The 15,324-nt window shown below is 42.5% G+C and overlaps 1 protein-coding gene across 1 annotated transcript in view; it reads right to left on the minus strand.

The window, feature by feature from the left end:
- Positions 1–12,244, minus strand: part of tbx15 (T-box transcription factor 15) — a 28,759-nt gene extending 16,515 nt beyond the window's left edge. The window contains exons 1-3 of the mRNA XM_079170499.1: positions 11,766–12,244; positions 5,360–5,567; positions 3,333–3,434 (exon numbers count right to left, since the gene is read on the minus strand). Of these exons, the coding sequence (XP_079026625.1) occupies positions 3,333–3,434; positions 5,360–5,567; positions 11,766–11,952 (497 nt within the window). The 5' untranslated portion in view covers positions 11,953–12,244. The remainder of the gene's footprint in view (positions 1–3,332; positions 3,435–5,359; positions 5,568–11,765) is intronic.
- Positions 12,245–15,324: the final 3,080 nt, after the last annotated feature.

The following is a 15,324-nucleotide window of genomic DNA, read 5'->3' on the forward strand; positions in this document are numbered from 1 at the left end:
GTGATTGTGTGGGTTTTTATAACTTTTGAATATGCGTGGGTACCTGCGGTGTGTGTGTGTGTGTGTGTGTGTGTGTGTGTGTGTGTGTGCGTGTTGAAGGAATGAGGTACGCTCGAGGAGCCAGACGGCCCCCACGCTCAGCGGCTCAGAGCTCGGAGCAAACCGAGCGACTGTCCACATAAAAGAGCGGTAATATATGGAGATTTAACGAGCGCGGTACCAATGAGACGTTCCTAAAGAGGGGCAGGGAGCCCAAGTAAAGCAAGTCGATTCCAATAAAGACCTTATTTCCAGACCCCAAAACTCCCCCCAGGCCCGTGAGACACACCAGTGACAGCTCCCAGCTCAGTTTGCAGAGGACTGTGGTAAATTCCCCAGCCAGGAAGAAAATCCTATTCAAGTTAACGAGATCTTCTGGCCTCTAAAAAGTCCTCCGTGGTGTCTTGGTTCATGGTGGCAGAACGCTATGAACGCTATGAAATGTAACTAAAACGCACACATGGCAGAAGTCACTTTATTTATGTTCATCTTTTGTTTTTACGCAGACACAAACCAGTGTTAATAAATCAGGAGGGGGAGGAGCTCTTCCTCTGTTTCCCTCTGAGATGACAGGCTCTGTTTTGCAGAGCGAGAGGGTGGATGTATCTGCGGCGTGCTCAGCCGTTAATCAAATATTCAGTGTCGCAGAAGCAACGCATGAAAACAAATCCAACTTCCTGCGAACTGGTTTGATGTCGCTGAACTGTCTGTTTTAAACTGGGCTCACCAGCTGCAAAGGAAGGCCTTTAAAACACAAGTCTCTCATGTTACGTCTCTTATAAAGTGAATTATTGACCGGGTTTTTGGGGATATAACTTTTCTGAATTTACATTTCAACTTAACAGAACAATTCTGGTGATATTCTATATTTTGCTTCTTGTCACAACATCCCGCGTCTTATTCCTCAGAGCCGTTGAGCTCATGATAAACATGATCCGTCCTGGTGTCTTAAATACTCAATAGAGCACCAAATATGTATCATTCCGCCACTGAAAATAGTCCCCAACAAATGCACAATTTAGTTTGTTTGAGTAAAGTTTGATAACAAACTACAGTGTCCAGCTGTTTTAGGAAATTACTACGCTTTTAAAAAATAAAATACATATTTATGAGCTGTTTTTGAAGATTTACATCTTCAGTATAACAAATAGATTCACACAGTGCAGCCACCGACAGCGCACGAGCACGACATCCTTCACAGCTCAAACTACTTCACTAGCTTCTACTATACAGAGAAGAAGAGCTCCTTTGTTTTACTGAACGTTAGACAGAAGTGTGACTGCGTGAGGACCGAGGATGATGAATACAGTAAATACACAACACTCACACACTGTACTCACTACAACCCGGTCGCCGCAACAAATGTTTGGATCGTATGTTTCTATAAACCACAGGACACGTCGAGTGTCAGAGCTTCTGAACCAAAAATATGTTTCAGAAATCTTTCACTCTTGCAGAAACACACGATTGGTCGGATTTAGGCAAAGAAACGACTCGGTTAATGTTAGAACACAGATCATGGTTTGTGGTAAAATAATAACGCTGGAACAGAACTCCGTAACAGAACGCTCTCTCTAAAGTAACATGAGGTAACAAGCGGAACAACATCGTTTACTTTTGGTTTCACACAGGACACGACGAGCGGTCTGCTGGGTGAGAGTCCTGTGTGTGTTGGGCCGATGCACCCGCCCCCTGAACAGACTTTCATTCCTGTTAAACTTGTTGCTTCAGCACATAACTTTCAATAACGCTCGCTCTGTACACTACGTCACGCTCTGCGTGTCGCTCGTTGTGCTGCGTCACTCTGACCGAATACAAAAACGTTCATCACGTTTGTGGTTTGCAGAAACATACAAAATAGAAATAAAATTCCTGGCAACAGAGTCGCTGCACAGAGTCGCTGCACAGAGTCGCTGCACAGAGTCGCTGCACAGAGTCGCTGCACAGAGTCGCTGCACAGAGTCGGGCAAATGGTGAAATGTGAGACCCTTACGGCCGCTGACAGCTGAAACCATGAATTGGCATTAACTCCTTTTTTGTGGAATTTGAAAATATGTAGCCGATTTCCAGCCTTGTTCTGGTAGATTAATACTTCACTAAATGAGGTTCATCTTTCCTCTTCACTCTTCCAGAAGTGTCTAAAAGCTGTTTCAGAGGCTGTTCTCTAAAAACATAGAAGGAGCACCAGAGCACAAGACACACGGCCTCCTGCAGAAGAAGCAGCAGCAGCCCTTCACTGCTCACTTCAATGTAACTACGGCCGCTCTGGGTTATTTGCCACATTATCTCTTCATCTCACACAGTAACAGCCGGTTTCTGCATCAGCTTCTATACGCAGGTAAACTTCACATATCTCACTTCTGTCATAACACCTGGAAAGATTATGTTGAGCCATAGAGGCAGGTATACGAGCAGCATCTCACATTTTCTTTCCATCTCCACTTAATTCCCCCCGTTCCCGTCGTTAGACGTGAATGTCGAGCGTTATCCTGTTTGCAGCCTCTGGCTCTGCTGCTCGGCCAAACGGGATGATGAATACATTTCAATCTCCTCTCTCTGGGCTCGAGTGGGCCAGGATATCCGTCTTATTACAAATCCGGAGAGATCCATCATGTACATGCAAACCGTCCTCCAGCACATGCACACTTTAATCACACGCTCGCATCCCTTCACTGATGCGGGAGTAACTACTCTCTGCGTGTTGCCAAGAAGAAGACGGGAACATCTCTCGTTGGGAGTTATGAGAAATCTGCAAAATGAAGATCTTTTGTTCGGTTCAGATCCTGTGTATACACGGCACGAGAAAATCGCACGAAGATGAGAAAAAAATCCAACGGGGTTCAAAATGCTCGGTCCGACATCTTAGAATCATCCAGGAAAATACAGCTGTGTGCTCCGGCTGTCGGCACAAGTCGGGGCCTCGATCAATGCATCTCTACATGCAGATACGTGACTGTGCGCGTGCATATTACGTACAGCTGTGCATTTGTTAACATTCCTGCAAACTAAAGTGGCCGAAAGCTGCTTTTTTTGTTCTGGTGTACAAAATACAATAACTCAGCGTTTTCTCAGATTCTCTGCGCTGAGGAGCATCTGAAACAGCAAAGAGACCGTCACGGGACACCAAACGCCCCAAACACACACACATGAAATCATTTTGGTTCAGCAGAACGCTGGTGGAGAATCTCTGGGTTTAGTTTCTGCTTCTGGACGGGGAGTTAAATAAAAACTTTAGTGAGCTTTTACAGTGTAAAACTGTTCTGGGCAGCCATTCACTTCCATCCATGAGGTACCTGTATCTCTTGTTGTCCACGGGCACGATGTCCATGGCGATGTAATACTGCTGATGAGGGTCCAGACCGGCTATCTTTACTCTCATGGCAGGAAACATCCTCCTGAAGGAGAAAAGGCAACATGTGGGTGAGCCATACGTATCCGTCTCGCTCTCCATCTGTTACGTAAATTAACAAATAAATAACCAGTGTGCTAAAAATCACAGAAACCAGACTGATGAACTCAGCAGCTGTTAAAGCAGCCTGAACACATTCAGAGGTAAAGAAAGAAGGAAAACAACACAAAATCAAATCACGTAAACATTCTGAGACATCTACTGAAACTTAGATTATTTGATTTAAGCAAACGTTTCCCTTCTGTTCATAATCAGTTTTAATAAAAACAAACATTTGTGCAGAGAAATGCAGAGAAATAAACATGTTTAGGTATAAAAAAACTAAAATGTTAAACTGGAGTTGATATTGAATTCATAAATAAATAAATATAGTTTTTATGCTTGAGGTATTTGAGTGCAGCTCCATCAGCTCTGAACCCCACGAAGAGTCTGAAATAAGAAAAGGCTGCACCTTCATGAAGAGTCTGCACGTGACTGAGACATTTCTATTTATTTCCTCGTTCTGCACTTCAAAGGCTGAATTTCGCTCCGTTTCATTTGAAGCTCGTAAATCTGAAGCTGCCTAATGAGAGCAGCGCGCGGCGCTCTCGCGCCCCTTCTCTGGATTTACGAGCTTATTATGAGCAGGCCGCGAAACGCGCACGAAGACGTTTCGTGTCCACCTTCACATTTGTTTCAGCGCAAAAAATATACATATTATATATATTTATATTTATGAGCTGATTACTAATTTAAACCCAATTCATAAAAAAAACAGCCACGTTAGTAACGAGCGGAGAAGTCCGAGCTGAGAGGAGGAGCTGCAACGGAAATGAAAATAACAGTCTGGTTTTATACATTATGAACGAACACAACTCTTCTCTAACTGAAAATTAAACAACATTCTGGGAAGTTTAATTTAGTTAAAAAAACATATTGGATAAATAAACCCGTCCTTTAATAAGACATAAGATTTATAAACGACCACAGATTATGTTTTAACCATTTTGCAAGAAGAAATATTCCAAACATAAAACGCGTTATTAGCAACAAATAAACCACTTTGAGGTGGAAAGAAAATTGAGAAAAATATATTGAAAATGCATTTTACAAAGTGCACTGAACGGTCTCGTTCTTAAATACAAAGTAACGTCATGAAACCTTTGATCCCAGAAGTATTTCACTTTTGTTGGAAACGTAAAGAATATTCTCACCTGACTGAGAACCAGAAGCTCTACGCGATCATAATAACGACCTTTAAAGCTGAACATTAAAGCTAATGTGTGTCGTGCGGATTGATGTGAGCTGAGGGGGAAGTGTTAGTGGCGCAGAGGAGCGCTGCACAAAAAGGTCCTTTCCTGCAGGATCCGGAGGTCAACTTGCGCGCGCGCTCTGGTTTCGACTTGTTAGCCCGAACAGAGCGAGAAAAACACGGAACATGTTCGAGGGGGATTCATTAGAAGCAGCTCTCGTTGTTCGGAACCTGCCGCATCACGAGGGCCTGAACGCAACACAGAGAGGCCTGCATGTGCAACACATTAACACCCTCCAAACACAGAGGTGTGTGTGTGTGTGTGTGTGTGTGTGTGTGTGCGTGTGTTCAACTCTAACTCTGTGTCTGTAAAAATGACGCATTTGTGTTTGTGCGTCTGCAGATTTTCGGTCTACGCATGCGCTGAATCTATTCGTTTGTGTGTCATAATCTTACCCCATAATAAATATATTTATAATTTTAAATAATCTATTAATTGGAATTATAAGGAGCTCACTTTTCTGTTTGTCTTCACCAAATACAAAAAGAAAAAGAAAACGTTTTAAGCGTCAAAGTTCGCCTTTTACGCAGTCTGTGTGCGCCAGAATCTGCCGCAGAGCTGCACGTAGACCTCATGGGAGTACTTCCTGCAAATGAGTGTGTGCGTGTGCCCGGCCTACCTGCCCGCCTTGGTGATGATCATCTCCGTGCCGATGTCATGGAAGCGCTTCCAGAGGTCTGCGCACTGCAGCTCCACCTGGATCTCCTCCATGGAGGCCGAGGGCGACGGCTCGCAAGCGACGGGGGCCAGTTCGGCAGGTGAGCCGAAGGAGCACGACGTCCTCTCGGCCAGACCCTCTCCGTCCGAGCCGGGACTCGCCTCCGAGTCTGAGAAGGGGGAATAAATGAGGAAGTGATGAGAAGGCAGCGCTGAAACAGTGGAACACGCTTTTTTTTTAACGCAGGAAACTTGGCCCGAGTGAGGAGAGCACAGTTCTCTCTGCGCCGACTCCCAAATCACCTGCAGCTTGGAGAGAGAAGCGGCCGAGTTTGGCTCGCTGGCCCGACTCGTCGTGGAGTTCTGGGCCGGAGTCAAAAGCAGAATAAATGTTGCGTAAAATCTTTTGAAACGCGATGGAGAAAAATATAAAATGTCGATGGGAAGCGTTCACCCAGTTTCCCCTCAAGTGCTCCTTCAGGACCGAGTTTAACAGACTGACCCGTCCAGACTCATCATCGCCGTCACGATGTCACAGCGGATAGAAACGTTCATTCATCCTGAAACCAATCCAGACCTACAGGGAAGCTTTCCATCCGTCTGAGACCCGAACCAGCATGACCTCAGCCTCCGTGACGTTTAGCCTTTTCACTTCGTTATTAAAGGGACAGTTCAACCCAAAATCACATATTTGTCGTGTTACTAGAACAATCTAGATTGTTTTGCTGTGAGTTATATAATGAGACAATATGGTGCAAAAAAAAACTCACTTTAATTAAACAAACTCTAACTGCAGGATGGACAAAATAACAGGAACACCTTCAGGGTACAAAGCAGCAGTTTGCAGAGAAGGTTTTCCTTATCTTGTCCTCCACACACATCCATCTTCACTGTAAAACAACCTACACTGATCTATTGATTCGGAGTGAAACAGGAAATTAAAAGTTACACCAGATTCTAAATCAAAACTTCTTTTTCTTTGTGCCAATTGATAACAACACTCTTCAACAGAACACATTCCTCAACAGAGAATGACTCTTCTTGACTGTGATGTTTAAAGAACACGTGTGATGTTGATCACAAATAAAATGGAAACCTTATGGGGTCAGATATAAAACAAACGCATCATAGTTTATCCAGCTGGGACGTCGAATCGCCCAAATCTCAACACCTCAAAGCTGCACTTTGCCCGGAAAAAACTCCCATAAGATCACCACACGATCCGTCTTCCTTCACTTTTCTCAGAAATAGTTTACAGCTGAAGTTCCTCCACCACCACCACCCAAAAGAAGAATCTAATAACAGATTATTTATTGGGAGCCCGTGACACGAGGAGGTCGACTTGGCAGACCGATGGCACACAAACACAGTTATGCAAATGCAGAGCTGCTGCTGAGAGACTGGACAGCGTCCCGGGCGAAACGCCGCAGAGCAGGCCCGAGCCAACGCCGCTGGAAACAAGAGGAGTGATGGAGATAGGGAGAGAGGAGGGAGGAGGAGGAGGAGGAGGAGGAGGAGGTGGGGGAGGGAGGACTATAAGACTATAATGACCACAGAGAGACTTTCCATCATCTTCTCGGGGAAATCCTTCCAGTGTCACGGCAGCCATCGAGGACTGTCACACATGATTACTTTCCCCTTCTTCTGCTTCTTAAGACTGTTCCCACACATGCAGATACACAGTCAGCCCCCCCCCCCCCCCCCCACCGTCTATAAAAACACTTATTACTGCTGGTGTTACAGGAAGTAGCTCAGAAACCATGAGCTGCACTCTGATGCAAATCTTCAGAGGTTTGGGATTCATTAATGCTCAGACGGTAAACAGCCTCATGTTGTTCACTTTACAGAAATCTTCTACGTCTGTGACACACACTGACTCCCACAGAGTGTTTCAGACGGTCGTCCACCAGACATAATGAAGGCCAACAATGTTTGTTTTTAAATTTCTAATTAATGTTCAACATTTGTGAATAATTGATCATTTAAAGGTTTAGAATACGGCGATGAATCTAAAGCCAAACTACAGGGATATTTATAAACACTAGAATATAAAACATGAGCATATTTCTCATAAATAACACTGTGTGTACGATCAACATCCCACTTTAAACATTATGTCCACTAAAATCTGTCTTTACTGAAACTAAGATTTTAACTATTTTAGTTTTTGCATTTCTAAATATTAGACTCAGATTTACATCTTAATCTTTGAAGTAAACTCTTAAAGCTATTTGTCCATTTCTGTCTGTTCTAACTTTACTTCTCTTCATATTTACACAGAACATGTGTTTTAAGTGGCACTAAAGGCCGTGCAGTGTTTAGAGTTTACAAGTATTGAACTCATATTAAATACAATTTAAGCTACTGTATAAATTACAGTAGTGTTAAACATTAAACTGTTTAATTGTGTTGTTCAGATATTTATACTGTTGTTTGACTTGTGAACTCTTATATTTGTTATAAAGTTATATATTTTTCTATATGGAACACATAAAGAGGAACGTCATCAGTCTGGAGATTTGGGGTTTTATAATCTAAACGCAGTTGATTTCCACCGTAGAAACAACATTCAACATTTAAAAAAAACAACTAAAAACATGCTTTTAATAGTTGCAACAAACACAGAAAAGCTTCATTGAGCCTCGTATCTGCTCTGAGCCTCTAAAAGTCGTTTGGATGGAACGGACACATTCCAGAGAGCAACGAGAGGATTTTGGCAGAAACGCCTCCGAGGAGCAGAAGAAGGAAAGTCACCGGCTAACGGGAGTCTGTCGACTGAACGCTCTCACACACACACACAGACATATGTATATATAGATATACATATAAATATATACAGGTCTAACGCAGGAGCGGGATGCAGGCAGACAAACACAGCATGGAGCATAAATATTCATCTGTATGAACACACAACAACACTTTTAGTTGAAGGCAACAACTGAGATGCATCTTTATAAGTAAATCCAACGAGTCTTTTATAACCTGACTAACCCGATTAGTTTAAGTACAACCAACATGATTTCATTTAAGTTAAACCAACTCAATATTAATCCAAAGGTTGTGGTGATGAAGTTTAGTTGTTTGTTTTAAAAAGCCGGAATTTATTAAATGTATTTATTGTTGAACAACAAAATGTGGCCACTAAGCAGAACGCTGCCCTGACATCAGCTGTGGTTATCCTCACACACACACACACACACACACACACACACACACACACACACACACACACACACACACACACACACACACACACACACACACACACACACACACACACACACATACACTTCTTGTGGCTTAAGGGCCCCAATCAGCTCGTACCAGGCTTCATTAAAACAAGGTTAACATCCGTTGAAGGCCACTAATTGGTCTGAATTTAATCAAGTCAGTGTTGTCCGTCAAACTGTCCTCTGGGTCAAAGTTCACGAGCAGTAATTTATACTAAAGGGAGATTTATATAAATATATATATATTACAGAAAGAAAAAGCGCTTTTAATGACATCATAAAGGTTTTTTAAATCAGACTTTTATCAATTAAATTTGCATTATATTAAGTTGTAACTCTTTTTAATTGAGGAGTAATTTGACACGATTATATTAATAGTTATTTATCTGTAAATGATCTTGTGAGAAGATGGTTGTTGTCTCTAATTGTCTCTAATTTTAAAAATAATTTTAAAAGATTGTTCAAACCTACAGGAGTTAATTTTGATGCAAATCACAAAATATATCAGGCGTACATTTGGAGAAACTGCATCCTGTATGATCTGCAATGTTTCCATTTGAGGTGCAGTAATAAAACAGGATCCTCTCCTCAATGAGCTCCACAGAATGTGCAGCGTGATCATCATAACAGCCATGTTTTATAGATTCTACGAGGACATTTAAAAATTGTAGGAGGTTAACACATCAGAGAGTGAAGCTGTTATTTTGCTTTTATCGTGAAAATGGAAGTTGATGTGTTTAATGAAGTCGCAGCAGATTTCTGACGTGGACAGAAGCAACGTGTCCAGCATGTAATCAGTGAGTAACTCAATCATCACAGCTGCTTCCTCACCAATGCAGTAACAACTTCACGCACACGTCTCTTTCATCAGCCTGCAATGAGAAATGACTCGACATTTGGGTCATTTTAGTGTCAGTATTAGTTTATTATCGTGCAGTAGTCATGATGGATACAAATTAACAGATGCCTGCTGAGGATTCTGGTGTTTGTAGTGAGTTACCTCTTTGCGTAATCTGTGCGTAAAAGCGAAAAGTGCCACCTTAAATGGCATGGTTTGGGTCAGGCCTTTTTATAATTAAATATCAAGTTACACTAGATGTAGTTCTTCTTGTTAATTCGTGTCTTAAATGGTAAATATTATGGACATGTGGTTGTTTCTGGAGGTCTAACAAAACCACTTTTCTTTCCTCTGCGCTGACTGAACATTGAGCCGTTAAATGGAGCCTCGTGGTTCAGGCCCGCGCTCAGTCCTGCCCTTGTGTCTTTGAGGCTAATAAACGTGTTATACGACCAGCCGGCTTCCAGCCTCGCCTGCAGCTGAGTAAAAATAAAAAATTACTCCGTTAAGGATTCTTCCAAACCACATAATCTGACCACAGAGACTCGCTTTTCTCGGTCACCGCCGCTCGACGCGCCAAAGCGGAGGCTTTAGCACGAACAGGACCCCGCTGAACCTGCCAGGAACCCGCCTGCTAATGAGTGGGACCAGGTGGGGGGTGGGGGGGGGGGGGACTCTGTAATTGAGCCACAAACCCTAAAAACTCTCTGAGACTAAAACCTGCAGAGACGATGAACAGAAGGACGTCTGAGATTGAATTTTTCCAGATAATCGTTGCCCTTTTATAAACAAGCTGGTTGACATTAGCAACGCTGTAATCAGCGTTCAGTCCCAGCTCCCTCATTAGCTGCACAGCAGACCGTTCACCGTCAACAACAGCAACAAGCTCCCCGTGACAGACTCAATCTCCCTCCTGCGGAACAAGTATTGTACCTTATAGTTTCTCTATTGTTTCTAGGTTTTGTATTTCCATCACGAGCAGTTCCGGTGCATCACGGTGCCCCGGAGGTCAGACTGCAGCGGGCCGCGTGCTCAGCGTCTCAGACTGTCTGAAGCCGAGAGCTTCACTTCTGTCTCTATTATACAGAGACGTAACGAGCCCTGGTGTGATCTTTAGAGTTAAAGTCAAATTAAATATAAGGGTTATAGGGTCATAATATTCACGAGGATCAGTCATTGTTCACCAAATGTAATAATGTTTTGCAAACAGACGACTGAACTTCATCATCTGGGTTGTAAAACTACATTTCATGTCACAAGGACGAGTTAGTTCTGTCCGTTTGAAACGTCTCACAGAGAAGCAGCTTTATCTTTAAACTGTGAAATCTAAACACGGAGCAGACATCTGTTATTAATTCACAGTATGGAGTAATATAACAGTTCATATACTAAAAAATAAATACGTTTACGTTTAAGTTGAGGCCGATAGGCCGTGACTTTAAATGTACAAATATAAATTAACTGCGAACATAAAATGTGTGGTTGTTGCAAAAATGTTTCTCATGTTTGTTATGAAAATATCAAACAGAAACTAAATATCACTTTTTCATCTAGATATCTACAATTAGTCATTTATTCTAATTCAATAAAAAAAATCCTCTTAAATACAATCTTTGTATTTTTGTGATGTTTTTACGTTTCTTCCTCCGCAGTAGTTCGACTTCACGCGGAGGTTTTGATGGTTGTTGATCTCCAAACAAAACATCTTTACACTGATTTTACACGAAATATCAAATCTTTAATTTCTCATTTATCTTTCTCACAGCTGAGGAATGTTAGATGTTTGTGCGCGTGGTGTAAGAACGGTTTTAGTGCAAAGTTATTCGCAATTCTGCGCAGGGATTTGGTTTCTTAGCGGGTATTGTAATTGAAGGAGTCTGGAATGTGTTTGTCTGAGAGTTTATTTACTTCATGACAGAACAACAAGCCGAGGCCTCCAGCAGCCAGACTGACAGCAGCTCCTCTTTACGCTTTCACTCATTGTTTGTACGTCACTTATAAATGATGGGGTTCCACCAGTCCGGATTTAAAACCTGGACTAAACCACTTAGTCCTGAAATCTATTTTGAAGTACTTTGAATTAGTTTGTAAGAACTCTTTCTTGATGCATATTGTGTAATATTCCTGACAGACGTTCTCCCTCCTCTTTGAGTAACGGCGCCTCTACAGCTACGTGCCGTGTCGCGGGTTGGGTCACCGAACGTGGAGCCATGTTTTGACTCGTCGCGCTGCGCTGCAGTGAAACAAACCGGACATTTGTGTTTTTGTTAAAGCGGTGTGGTGCATGTCTGCGCACTGACCCGGGTCCATATCCAGACAGTGCGCCGGGTCCTCTCCGTCCGCGGCGAGGCTCTCCATGGACAACTCCAGCTCCTTCTCCTCCCAGCCCCGCAGCTTCCTCTTCTTGTTGGAGCCGATCAGGGCTTCCACGGAAAAAGCGTGGGCTCTCGAGCTCAGAGCTGCGGCAGATCGCCTCCTCTCACTCATTTCTATCAAATCCACCCGAATCGGGGGGGAGGGGGGGGAGACTTGTCGAAAAAAACTCTCTCCGTGCGTCCAACGCAGTGATCAAAAAACGGCGAAAAACCAAAATAAAAGAATGCACACGTCAGTGTTTACAGCGCGGCGCAAACTCACCAAGTGTCCAAAGTAATCCCAACTGACTAGAAACGCGGCGAGAAACTTTTGACGGCCCGCTGTGCCATCCTGGCTGCGCGTGAGATCGAGTCCGGTGGTTTTTGTGGTCCGCGCGTCTCTCCGTCCGTCCTCTCCGCGTCTCTCTTTTTCTCTCTCTGTCCCCCCGAACTTCTCGCTGATTGATACTCACTTCTGGGGGGAGTTTTTTCTTTTTTTTCCTCCAGGCGCAGAGGGGGCCGGCCCTCGCGCGCGCGCAGCCTGTCAAACAACCAACGGTCCAATGGGAAGTGAGGAGAGACAGCGAGACGGAGTGCTTCGTCCAATGGTGGCGGAGGGAGACGTGCGTCCTGGAAGAGGAGCCGTCATCCGGACTGATGAACTGACTCCACAATGTAGCCTAGAGAGAAATACATATTATATTTACTCTCATTGGATGAACATTTTCCTGCAACACTTAATAATAAAAGAATAAAACGTTGTCAGTTTGAGTTACTGAATGATGTATTTATTGACATCTCGGTGTCTGTCTCAGCTTCACTTCTCCTCTGAAGCTTCATCGGCCAGGTCCGGGTCTGTCCGCCGAGGCCGAGGCACCCAAAGTCTTTCTCATCTCTTCTTTTGGGGAGAAGGATTGTGGGTAAAGTCACATCACAGGTGAGGAGGCCGCGCGGAGCCGAGGCAGCACAGGTGGGCTGATCTCAGACTGACACGAGGAGGAACGAGGAGTTCAGCGAAGGAAACGTGTTTATAGATCAGGAGGAGAACGGAGTATAGATTGTAAATGAATAATAATTAATAAAGTACACTAATATAATAAACAGATGAGTCAACTGTTTACACCATTTAACATACATTGCACAACATAAAGTAAATACTAATTCATTCATTTTACTCAAACACATTAAAACAATAATTAAGAAGAATGACCATAAAATATAATTTCACTCTGAACCCGATGAGAACAAATATTCATTTAACTTCTAACCAACTATTTCATAAAAACAGAAGGTTTAATATTTCTGTTGAAGTAAAAACTAAAATATTTTGACTGTGGTCTAAAGCAAAGAAGAGTTATTTTAAATAGCAAGTAAATATATAGAATACTCCTAATAAATACTAAATAGAATAATAATAACTAAGTGAATATGAAGTCAAGTCAATTAGATTCCTCAATATCATAAATCACACTTGTGTCTCAGCGGGCTGTTATACTCTAATAATACGAACATCATAATAAATAATAATAAAACAGAAAGCTCATTTTGTTGCAGCTTTTGGTGAAACTCTTTAAAGATAAAAACGTTCCATCATCAATCATCACTTTAAAAACAGCACGTGCGTCTGATCCGTCTGCGGCTCAAGAACTAGTTTACACATCAGCGGCAAATAACAGATATCTGCCTTTATTTATTGTGTGTGTGTGTGTGTGTGTGTGTGTGTGTGTGTGTGTGTGTGTGTGTGTGTGTGTGTGTGTGTGTGTGTGTGTGTGTGTGTGTGTGTGTGTACGGAGGAGAACACCGTGCACCACGCTGCTGTCGGTGTCTTCACGTGCAGAATGTGTTGATCTGTTTGTTGCTGCAGCTTCTGAAAAAAGCAGTTTTCCAAAAGGTCACGAGCTTCATTCCTCATCTCTAAAAACACTCATTAGAGCGCGCGCGTGGATTATTACTCAGCAAGAAAGTTCTGAAAGATAAAACATATTTAAGAGACAGATTTAAAAATATATAATTTAGTGTAAAAAACGAAACACTTTACTGAAACAAATACATTCATTCTGACGCACTTTGGAGATATGAATTTAGTGCGTAACTTCTCATCAGCTTCTACGTAAACTGACGTCATTATGAGCAGAGAACGAGGCAGTATTTTAGGTTTTTCAGCTGAAAACTAATTACGTAATATAAAATCAGATGATCAGGGAGAAATTACGATTATTTTAATATAATTTTATTGTAATTTACAGAAACACGAGCCGGAGATTTTTTTATTTTTTTATTAAGATTTTGGATGAATTTCGCGCGTAAACAAGTAAATATTCTACGTGCACGCGCGGCGATGGAGGCTGCTTTGAATCTCTGCGGGAGGAAAGTCGTTAAACACCAACAGCAAAAACTAAAACCAACTGTTTGCAGTTTGGATCCCAATTATAGCTCCGACGGCATCTCGGTGAAGCGCGAGAGGCTTTCCAATCAGACCTCCACATCCGGGACATTTAGAAGAGGATCAACGCGTTCAAATACTTTCGGATTCATCTTACGATCAGTATTTTACATTTTGACCAATGAAACACATTTTTCTTGCCAGATTTGTTTGGTTTTTGTCTTCTTTGCCCAAAAAAAAAACCGCATCCAGATTTTGTTTTCTGACTTCATTATCCACCAGACGGGCACGTGGAGGGCAGGCGGGCGGACACGTGCCCCGTTAATATTCAATTAGTGAAAGAAAGCGTTTGACCCCGCGTGACCCCCCGGAGGATAAAGCGCGCGGTAAAGCATCCAAAGTGACAGCAGCTCTCCGGCTGTTTCAGCACCTTTCCGCCTCGAGCCAACGACGCGCAATACAGCGAGCAACTGCAGCGGCACCGGGAAGGTGTGTGTGTGTGTGTGTGTGTGTGTGTGTGTGTGTGTTGGCCCCGCGTGCACACATCCCCACCTTCACCTGACGCTATTTTATTTACGCGAAAAATACAAAAATAAGAACTAAAATGAGTTTGAAATTTCGTCTCCGGTTTGATCCCAAACAGAGAGGTCAGAGTTCATCCTCTGAAGCCTCACGTGGAGCTTTGTTTTTAAGGGTGAAAGACTGAGAGAAACAAATAAAGCAGGAAATAAATAGAATGATTGTGTGACGACATCGACAAGAAGACATTATTTATTTATAACAGTTTGAGTTTTCTTTGAGCATTAAAGTGTTGTTATGGAGATTAAGTCAAGATTACAATTCAATAATCACTCTAATGCAAGTTATATTTGAATAAGACCGTTTAGCCCTCTCGGGATAAAAAGAATGAAAATAAAAAATAACTCCATTCTGTAAATGTTTGTGTTGTCAGAGAAAATGTGTTTAATTCAGATCATTCCTCATATTGTTGCAGCATTAAGCAAAGCAGCAGCTTATGACAGCTGATTACATTAAAAGAAAAACGATATATATTTATATATATATATATTTATATCATATCAAAAGAGTTGATTTCCGGATGATTTTCAGTAAATGTGAGCT

The sequence above is a fragment of the Pholis gunnellus genome, assembly GCF_910591455.1.
Source record: "Pholis gunnellus genome assembly, chromosome: 12".
In the NCBI taxonomy this organism is placed as follows: domain Eukaryota; kingdom Metazoa; phylum Chordata; class Actinopteri; order Perciformes; family Pholidae; genus Pholis; species Pholis gunnellus.